Source organism: Seriola lalandi, unplaced genomic scaffold, assembly GCF_002814215.2.
Source record: "Seriola lalandi dorsalis isolate HSWRI2012SDOR001 ecotype SW California unplaced genomic scaffold, Sedor1 jcf7180002054795, whole genome shotgun sequence".
In the NCBI taxonomy this organism is placed as follows: Eukaryota; Metazoa; Chordata; class Actinopteri; order Carangiformes; family Carangidae; genus Seriola; species Seriola lalandi.
In genome coordinates this window covers 74,514-85,429 of record NW_019525348.1, presented here as the reverse complement: position 1 = coordinate 85,429, position 10,916 = coordinate 74,514, and the positions used below count along the sequence as shown (strand labels likewise).

Here is a 10,916-nt window from a genome sequence, read left to right as displayed (position 1 = left end):
ATGAAAATAGAACTTAATCAATAAATAACTAAACTTAATACTTGTAGATGTTTTAATTTAACCAAAAAATGTTGTTAAATGAACTGTAACTAAACATAATACAAACTACAAACAAACCCGGGATAGAATGTGTCTGCAAATGAGAAGTTACTGAACATAAGGTTAAATGGTGAACAAGCATGAGTAAATCTGTAAACTATGATGTTATGATGGATCAAAGTAGGGACAAGTGGTGTAATTCTTACCCACTTTGTCACAGTCTGTTTAAGCATTTCCACATTGCGTAGTTGGTGTCTGCTCCGGAGGGGCAGTGCTTCGCTCGCCTTGAGCTCCGTTGTTGTTTCTGGTGGAAGGTTGTCAAGTCTTTCTTCCCCCAGTTTAATGTTGAACTCCAACTACAACACAGCTGTAGCTGTTGAGCTGGAGCTCCATTCAAAACCAAGTGTGTGTCTGTGTGTCATGTGACAGTGATGAATTATCGCTGATACAACATAATACAGTTTATTCTCTGAATTCATACATAATCATAAACACTGAGAGACTGAGTGGTCACAGAGTAGAAAATACTTCATGAACTCACGATGTAACTAATTTAACCCAGATTCTACAGTTCAGTCTTGAGATGTTTGTTGAAGGAGTTTACAGAAGTTTCATGTTTAATATTTATAGACAAGCTGTCCACAGTCTCGGTCCATTATAACAAAAGGTTTCCCTTCAATACTTTATTGTTTCAACTGTTGGTACACTTGATGCTCTGGTGTTTGATGACCTGAAGGCAGGTTAGAGGAGTGTGGAGGGACAGACAGTCGACTGAGCGTTATAATAACATTTAAAAGATCTGTAAATCAAACCAATGTAGAAGAAGTGAAGATGTTTTAGTTGAGACTCCTCTGCCTCGTCTCTTCTGGAGGGAGAGGTGTCACTGTTGCGTCTGACATGTGGAGATCTGCAGTCTTCATCTGTGCGTCTCATCATATCTTAGAAAGGGATAGAAGATATGATTCTTCATTCAGTCTGAAATACAAAAGCAGTTTAATTCTTTTAAGTCCAGTATTGTCCTGATCCTCTTCACCGCTCAAAGACCAATAATCTACTCATCCCCGTTTCCTTCCTGCTCCCTTCATCCTCTACTGTGTGAATGCAGACTGATCAGAACCAACAGAACAACAGTGAACTCCAATAGAAGCGCTAACACATCCACACATTATACAACATTGCGTTTCACCTGTTTTTTACAGTATATTTAACAGGATTAGAGCAGAATGAGAGGGTGGAGTCCTTTGATGTCGGGCTGGCATTAGGACATCCACAACCAGAAACAAAAGCTTATGGGTTACAGTAACTCCATCACACAACCAGGAGAGAGCAGTGGTGAAATCACACCCACGGGTACAAAGATCCTAACCAAAGGGTCACATGGCCACATCCACCCTCTTCCCTCTCCGATTGTGTACTGCACATTAAGGTTCTCCTTAAGGTTCTCCTTGAGGTTCTCCTCGTTGGTACCAAAACTACTTTAGCTAAACCAGACAGTTTCATTCTCAGCTCCAACTCTTCCCTGACGTGTCATGGGTTGCCATGACGGACAATTTATGTTTGAGTTTGGTCATTTCCTATTTTATTTTGGAATTATTTTCTTTGTGTGTCTCGATGTTTTTACTTCCTGTCTTTGTTGTGTTTCCCTCCTTGTTGATTGTCTGCCCCGCCCTAATGTGTTTCACCTGTGTTCAATCACCCTTGCCTCCTTTGTGTGTATTTAGTCTCTGTGCTCCCCTTTGTCTGTTGAAACTCCTTGTGTTACCTGTTTAAGTCCCCAGTGTTACTTTGTGCTTCAGCTTGCTGTTGTAGTTCTTTGTGTTACCTCGTGCTTCTGGTTCCTGTTCATGTTCCTTGTGTTTGTTTGTAAGTAAAGTCAGTTTTATTCCACCAGCTCCCTTGGGTCTTGGTCTGCATTTGCGTCCAGCCTTACCTTAACTGTGACACCTGATGTCTCTGTCCTCCGTGCAGCGTCGCTCAAACACTGATTTATATATGAAACTGTTTTATTCAGTGTTTGTAACGGTTACAATCACCGGGTCTGATTGGTTTCCTGAACCACTGACACTGAAGGAATCCAAACCGGGTCCCACGGTATTTCATGACGTCACCCAACACCGTCTCTTCACCCAGGTTGATTTCAAGACTCTGCTTCTCACTTTCAAGTCACTTCACAACCTAACACCACTGTACCTCTGAGCTACTCCATACCTGCCCACATTCTTAGATCTTCCTCTTCCAGTGTCTCTGTTCCTCCTGCCCTGTATCCACCTTCAGCCATGTTGCCCCACTGACTTCCACAAGACATCTGTAATATAATCTCACCTCTGCTGTGTGTTGTAAGATGTCCTTGAGTGCTTTGAAAGGTGGCTATAAATAAAATGTATTATTATTGCTATTTAAATGCTTTGCTTTTTAGACAGACATCCATCCACCCACAGTAATGATATTAAACTGAATTCATGATTAGAATATAGTGGCCTCCTCATGTTTGTGGTTGTGATGGTTTATGACGATCATGTCTTCTTGGTGCTAATGGCAAAGATCTCCCTGTGTGGTTACCCATAAACAACCTGTTTTAAATAATTTTCTTCAGTGGCATCTCCAAATCATGACAGTCTCTCTCTCTCTCAATTCAAAAAGCTTTACCCCCCCCGGTCTCTCTCACTCACTCTTTCTGTGCTGCTGTCACTTCCTGTGAACACACACTTGTTGTGTTCGGGGTCTGGGTCTGAAGCCGTCTGACTCATGAGCTCTCGGCGGTGGAGAGAGAGAATGTCACTGCACATTGGGTTGTCTTCATATTACACAAGCACATGCACACACACACACACAGAGCAAACACACATACACACACTCACTGCACACAAGAAAGTACACACAGAGAGCAGAGCAAGCCAAGCAAATCCCAACACACACACACACACACACACACACACAGTGTGTTCACAGTGGGCTCAGGCTATTTTTAGCAGCTCGTATGCACCAGAAAACACATGATGACTGTGAATGAATATGTGGCAGATTCTGGTGTGTTGTGATTGGCTGTTGTCAGACAGTGATTGACAGGTGGGAGGGACAGGGTGTTGTCAGAGTGATCTCTCACTCAGACTCTGGGGGTGATTCCTCCTCCTCCCCTTCTTATACTTATGTAACTAATGGAGTCTGTTAGAGTGCAGGTCTGAGACCTGTAAGAGGAAAACCATCAGGATCTGTTCTGGTTCTGAACTGTTCCGGTCTGATTTCTCAGGGTGAACTACAGTGATGCTCAGCTCTGTCCTTCACTTGGATCTTTTGCTGCATCTTCATTCATCCCACGTAAGAGGCAAGGAGAGAGGAGCACAGCTGGATCAGCTGTCAGATGACTTAAGCACATCTGTAGCACCTGCCCCAGCTGGAGAAGACAGGTCCAAAAAGAAGAGCACCTGAACCACAACCATCACACATCAGATTCTGAAGCAGACCTGGAGGGGACTGTGAACACCAGTCTATATGTAGTTTATTTAACTGATCACTGAGACTGAGCAAATGTGGATTCAGGTCTGAGGAGGCCACTGAAGTTCAGGTTGGTTCTGGTAGAAACCAGTTTGTAACATGGAGCATTATCCTGCTGGGAGTAATCATCACAAGATGGTGAAGTGTGGCCATGAAGGGATGAACATGGTCAGCAAAAATACTCTGAGACTGAACTGAGACATTCAGACCAGGATTGATTGGTATTAAGATGAAAACTTCCCCCAACCGATCACCCCACCACCACCAGCAGCCTGGACTGCTGACACAAAGTCAACATCAACTGCTTCTTGTTGAAGATGTGCAGCCCATGACTACAGTGGGAGGTGGTCAGGTGCACTCGGGCTGCACAGCTTCAACCAGATGTTTCTCTGGCAGATAACTTCATATGAAACGGTTCCGTCTCTCAAAGACGAGGCGTCTGTCACTGCCGCTTAGTTTGTTCATTCTGATTTCTGACAGCTGGACGTGAAGCTCTGCTTTTTCTCTCAGATGACTTTTTATTCCTTTGCGTTGGCGACAGTCAGAGCCATATTGTTTTCAGGTTTTCAGTCCGTCCGTCCCATTCGGGTGGACACGATATCTCAGTAACGTTCTTGAGGGAATTTCTTCAAATTTGTCGGAAATATCCAGTTGGACTTAAGGATCGATTCAATTTTGGGGGTCAAAGGTCAAAGTCATAGTTAATATGGTTAATATTTTATGACTCTGAATAAACCGGGATGTGACCTGAAACAAGTCTGAGTGGAGGAGGCAGACAACCACCAGGAGGTGATTGCAGTTTGTGAATGAAACAGACAGAACAGAGCAGGTTGCCTCGTGTTGAACCTTCTCATGCTCCGGTGGTTTTCCCAAGTCAAATAGTTTGTGCAGTTTAATCCTCACAGAGATTTCAGATAAGTTCTTAAAATGTTCTCACGTCAATTTCAGTGATGTCACAACCTATAAAACTAGAAAGTGTTTGATTTTTCTTGCCTGTGACGTGTGTGTCTGTCCTGCGTTTGTGTGCATTGATGATGTTCACACTGAGCTGGAGGAAAGTTTGAGGGATGCAGTTGGTCTCTACAACAACATTTTTTATTGCTACCGTCCAGATTTGTCTCAGTCTTCTGTGACAGAGTGATACTTCCTGTTTCTTTTCATGTCTTTACTGCGGACTATTTAACAGCTGACAGGTGAAATCTTTGACCAGCGTTTAACTGAAAATGAGTGAAAGGCAAAAGATTTATAAAAGGATGAACAGGTTTATTTAACTTGTATCTCTGCTAGATGGTGTGTGTTTTTATTCAGGTTATTTCTGTGTTGGAGTTAATGTTGAATTTTTCATATTTTTGTCCCATCACTGTTTCAGGATGTGTTGTTTTTCTCTCCGCAGCGATCCATGAGTTCCCTAGAGATTACTTCACCAACCAGGAGCGAGCTGAAGGAGCTGTGGGCCTGCACGTCTTCTTTGTGAGTGACACCTGCAGCACTACACACTCTGTTTGATACAGTGTCTGCATTCCAAGGCAGGTTTCTTCATTTGTGAGGGTTTAAATCAGTTACACTATGTTGGGAAAGAGAAGCAGAGATGATCAGAAACAGCTGTTTAATAAAGCTTTCTTCAGAAAATATCATATGGTGAACCATTACTGTAAAGCTGTGTGCACGTTGCTTATCTCATAATGTATGTAAACTGTGCACAGATACTACAGCGCACACACACATATGATGCTCCAGCCTGCAGGTAGACACCAGCACTGCTCCTCACCTGTAAACCTGTATATATAAAGCCTCTTCATAGGATGTTTTAAGATGGGTTTTGTTGCTAAACTACATCTAGCGGTCGTAGTAATTATGACAAGAGAAAAGGGAAAAGTGTGGTGACGTAGTAAAAAGAGACATAGTCCACAGCAGGAAGAGGTTGTGGTGGATGGGTGGATGTGACACAGGAGAGCGGTGTGAAAGTAGCAGTTTATGTTGTTTTTATTATCCATGACCATTTGACAAAGTTAACCATGTTGTTATTATTGTAAGTGTCTTTGCTGAGGGACATATGTACAGATATGTAAAACATGAAACAGGTGATTAATGAGGATCTGACTCCGTTTGCAGCTCAGATTGTCTTCTAATTAATGAAACAGTAAAGACAACACATTACCCTGTCTTATACAAACTGTCTGCAGTCTGTACTGACAGAGTCTTATGCAGATAACAGTCACGATAATGCTAAACCTCCACCTCCTTCAGTAAAACACACTCAGCATTATGACTGTGTAAACACTGACACCCCTCAGCCTGCAGCCTCTACTGTTCATCACGTCACAGGTTATCAGTGAAGAAGTTAGGTGGTCCTGGGAGTTCGGTAGACACACTCTGAACTGTGGACAGAGTGAGACCAGCTGTTACCTCAGCCTCCAGTCCTCATGCTGAGCTCAGTTCATCACCTTACAGCTCCAGCTACGTCCTGATGCAGAGACACGAGGCTGATTTACATCTGCCCGTTCCACTCTGGGAAACTAAGCGAGTCAGAGTACTTCCCGTTGTGATACTGCGACATACGGACATGTTTAATCATGTATGTTTAATGTACGAGTGAGTTATACTTAATGAGAGAAAAACAAATGTTACATGTGGTGTGTTGGTCAATATGTATGTGTGTGTGTGTGTGTGTGGTCCCTGCAGGCAGTCTACATGTTCTATGCCCTGGCGCTGGTGTGTGATGACTACTTTGTCCCCTCACTAGAGAAGATCTGTGAGGTAAGACTCCAGACTGCTCTTCTACCCACAGCAACAACTCACAGTGATGATCTGTGATGGAGGTCTGTTATACACAGCGTCTTTTCGTTCTTTCTTTCTTTCTTCCTTTCAGCGTCTTCATCTGAGTGAGGATGTTGCAGGAGCGACCTTCATGGCAGCAGGAAGTTCAGCTCCTGAACTGTTCACATCTGTCATTGGTGAGAAACACAAACACACAACACACACAACACACACACACTCACACAACTATTAATCACAAAACAGAAATTTCTGTGACAAGGCTGAACCTCCGTTATATTGATAATTCTTAATCATTTTAAATATAGAAGAAATGATTTCAAGCTCAAGGCAAAGTTTTCACCTGACTTTTTGCATCAGTTAGCTTCATTATCAGATCCTCAGTCAGCTGCTTACAGGAGCCCATGGTTTGTTAGTCTGCTAACTGATTATCACTCCACCACCATGAGCAGGGATACCACTGTGGAATAGTTGGCTCTTTGTTTACACTGCAGAACCATGTCACAGTCGCCAAAAACAGTCAACAGCTGGTTGGTAATATGTGTTGCTCAGTTACCGTGTCCCTGCTCCACAGGAGTGTTCATCACTAAAGGTGACGTCGGGGTCGGCACCATTGTGGGCTCAGCCGTCTTCAACATCCTCTGCATCATTGGAGTGTGTGGGATATTCACTGTACAGGTGCAGTCCACAACACACACACACACACACACACACACACACCATTTCAGTATTGCTCTTCTGTCAGTCTCACTGTAATCCAGTAAACCAGTGAAGGCCACTTTAAACATGTGCACATTATAATATATAGACAGACAGATGTTGAGTCAAAGCCTCTGTCAAACATTATATTCATGTTTTACTTTCTGAGAACAGTTTGCAGTACGTATCAGTGTTCACATGAAAAACCTTGGATGAAAACCACTCTGTCTCATCACAGCGGACTTGTTGTGTTACAGTATAAAAGTGTGTTTGCTAGAGAGTGATATCTGCTCACTGCTGTAATCCACAAGGAAAAGAGAAACATACTTGAAAGAATTTTTTTTTCTATTTAGATTAAAAGTTACATAATACACACACATACATACACACACACACACACACACACACACACACACACACACACACACACACACACATACAGCTTGGTTTATCTTGTTAGTAGTGCACAGCAGTGAGTGCCTTGTGGGATGTGTTATTCAACAGGACAAAAAATTGTCATTCAGTGTCTGCAGGTTTTAGTATTGTCTCACTTCTCTGTGTGTGTGTGTGTGTGTGTGTGTGTGTGTGTGTGTGTGTGTGTGTGTGTGTGTGTGTGTGTGTGTGCTCGCATGTGTGTGTGTGTGTCACAGACAATTCGTCTCTCCTGCTGGCCTCTGCTCAGAGACTCTATCTACTACACCCTGTCTATCTCTGCGCTTATAGTGGTGAGCACCAGCTTCATATATTGATGTATACATATTAACAGTGGAATAATATTAAAAACTGGTACCATCTCATTTAACAACCAGTAACCAGCTGTATATGTAGACATGTTGAAGTCTTTGATGTTCACTCTGTCATGTTTCTTCCACTCTACAGTTCATATATGATGAGAAGGTGGTTTGGTGAGTGGACTTTACACACAAGTATTGAATGATTGAATGAATGACAGACAGTCAGCTCTGTCACTGACACATACTGTGTTTCCAGGTGGGAAGCTCTCACGCTGATCCTGATGTATTTCGTCTACATTCTGATCATGAAGTGAGTAAAGATCGACGCTGATCGATGCCTTTTGATCGCTAAAATAAGGACACATTAACAGAGTCACCAGCCTTGTGAGCAGCCTCTCAGAGTATTTCACTGCAATGTTGACGTTGACCAATCAGAAGGCTCTCCTCCAGCTTTTATTGTGAAAAAACATACCTGGTCATTTGTGGTCAGCTTCTGTCAATGAAGTGCATTGTTCTCTTCATGACCAAATCTGTTAGATCTAGAGATCAAACCTCATGGATGAACTAAGACTAAAACCAGGCTGTTTTCTCGGGATCAAGTCACTGAGTGTGAACACAGTAGACTGTAACCAGAGAGTAGTGATGAAGTGAGATGGTAGTGAACTAACTGCTCTCCCAACTGTATATAGTTTTTATATGTCCAGACCAACCAACCAGATACAAGTAAACCTGATCATTTGAATGTGGCATGTTTGTGATTGGTCAAATCTACAAGGACAAAATAAAATAATTTTACGGACACTTTTTGAATTTTGGGATGTAACGGGACAATTTATTGGGGGTTTGGAGCATTTGGTGGGGCATTGCCCCCCTGTGCTCATGCTTAGAGCTTGGTCTGACCCTAACCCTCTTACGGTCTGACATGTGGTTTGTGATGCGGTCCGAGCTGCTGGTTGTTATCTGAATCACATGTCTGTTGCAGGATGAATTCCTACGTGGTTCGTTTCCTGGAGACAAGGAAGAAGAACTCGCCGTCTCTGAGGAACGGAGCAGCCAGTAACGCTGAGCTGGACGATGGATGTGACGCTACAGCTGTTCTGTTAAAGAAAGGTACTGGGATTCATCATTAATAGAGGAAGTGATTCTTTTTAACCTGTTTAACTCAAGGTCCACTTACTATCTTTGTTCAGAGCTCTCAAACACCTTACAGCCTCCCTCAGATGGAGACTGTTGTCATGGAGATAGCTGTTATCTGCCGTGTGTGATATCTGAGCGACAATGCTGTTGAACTGTGTGTTAGATGGTGTAAATGGACATGTTGTCGTAGTAGTCACATGTGTGTGTGTGTGTGTGTGTGTGTGTGTGCGTCTACAGCGAACCACCATAGGAAGCCATCAGTGCTGATGGTGGACGAGCTGCTCTCGGCGTACCCCCATCAGCTGTCCTTCTCTGAGGCCGGCATGAGGATCATGATCACCAGCCACTTCTCCCCCAGAACCCGCCTCACCATGGCCTCACGGATGCTCATCACTGAGGTGAGGGCACACAGACGTCTGCAGCTGAGCTCCTAATGGAAAAAATAGGAAAAAAACAGATTGCTGCTGTTTCCAATTCGAGTGGGACAGCAGTGTGTTTGTCAGACAGCTCCTTTAACAAGGTAATCTGCTGCTGCACAGAGGCCACAGCCACAGAGTAGATCCAACACTGAGGGCTACAGGCTTTACCCATGGTGCATCTCTCAGTCACTGGTCAAGACATAAGATGTTTAAATCACAGAAAAGCTTTAAATCACACTGATTGAAGCCATTGCAGCAAATATATCTGCTCTTCTGATTAGATTAATACCAGAATCGCCTCCACACGGTTGTTTCCCCCACCAACCAGCCAAGTTACAGGAAATGTGGTCAGGCTCCATGTACTTCATTTTAAAGCTTCTGATATTTCCCCTCTAACACAACACAGAACTTAAAGTTACGACTTTATTCTCATAATGTTTTATGACTTTTTCTTGTTAAATAAGGACTTTATTCTTTTGATATTATGACTTTATTCTCGAAATGTCAGATTGTTTTTTCCTCAATGTGACGCTAATACCAGACACATTAACAGAACCAATGGATGAAAACATTTTTCTTTTACAGGCAACACAAAGAGACTTTTAGCTTTTTAACTTTTACATACAACCATGGACACATGCCTCATGTTTCACCTTAGCTCACTTAACAAACTGTCAAACAAACATCCAGCGACTTTTATCCTCTGTGATTTCATGTCAAACTGTTCTTGTCTGTCTCTGCCTGTGGGACAGTTCAGTCATCTCAAATGTTATCTCCTTTCCTTTGTTTCCTTTTGGCTGTTACCATGTCATGTTATTTCTTGGTATTTTATTGTACAGCACTTTGGTCAACTCTGGTTGTTTTGAATGTGCTTTACAAATAAACTTGATTTGATTAGATTGGATAGCTAATAGATAATTAGCCAGTGGCTAGCATTCAGAACAGCTTCCAAACCCTGGCTGCAGATGTCAGCTTCAGCTGCTGAATGATGTCTAAAGACAGGGGTGTGTGTGTGTGAAACAGTTCCTGTGCTGTGTGTTATCGTTCAAACAGGGATGAAACAAATTTGACAATAGTGTCTTCATGGTGCCGTACTCATCTGTTTACATGGAGTAAAAGATTAATATGTGTTAAAGGTTCTGTAAACGATTGTCATGGCCATTAAATGTCGCACTAGACCACCAGCATCTCAGAACAAAACTAATGCATTGTTGGCCACACCTCCATCCTCTGTTCAGCCACAACCCCACCTTCCCTCCCTTCACATTTTGTCAGCAAGGTGTTACAGAGCACAGTGAAAAGAGACACTAAACACACACCAAGACGGACGACTGAATAAAGTTATGCTGTGTACACAAGAGCTAACAAAAGAAACAATCCAGCCACAACCATTAGCCCACGCTAGCATTACTGATATATGCTCCACAGAAATGCAGGTAGTGATAGCAATTGTTGCAGAACACATTTATAATATGGGAAACAGCAAGTTAGCTAATGTTATCATGTCTACTGTAGCCATCACTAAAGAAAACAGACAACATTATGAACCATCAAGTTACTGACACATCGAGGAGAGGAAAGAACAGTTCTGAGTCCAGCTGGACCCTTTAGCAGCTCATAG

General features: G+C 42.8%; 1 protein-coding gene across 1 annotated transcript in view; it reads left to right on the top strand.

Annotated features, from left to right (window-relative positions):
* The window catches only part of LOC111669552 (sodium/potassium/calcium exchanger 3-like), a 74,648-nt gene that overhangs the window by 55,339 nt on the left and 8,393 nt on the right, over positions 1-10,916 (top strand). The window contains exons 3-11 of the mRNA XM_023425913.2: positions 4,925-5,001; positions 6,214-6,288; positions 6,401-6,485; positions 6,881-6,984; positions 7,656-7,730; positions 7,885-7,910; positions 7,996-8,049; positions 8,722-8,849; positions 9,114-9,274. Of these exons, the coding sequence (XP_023281681.1) occupies positions 4,925-5,001; positions 6,214-6,288; positions 6,401-6,485; positions 6,881-6,984; positions 7,656-7,730; positions 7,885-7,910; positions 7,996-8,049; positions 8,722-8,849; positions 9,114-9,274 (785 nt within the window). The remainder of the gene's footprint in view (positions 1-4,924; positions 5,002-6,213; positions 6,289-6,400; positions 6,486-6,880; positions 6,985-7,655; positions 7,731-7,884; positions 7,911-7,995; positions 8,050-8,721; positions 8,850-9,113; positions 9,275-10,916) is intronic.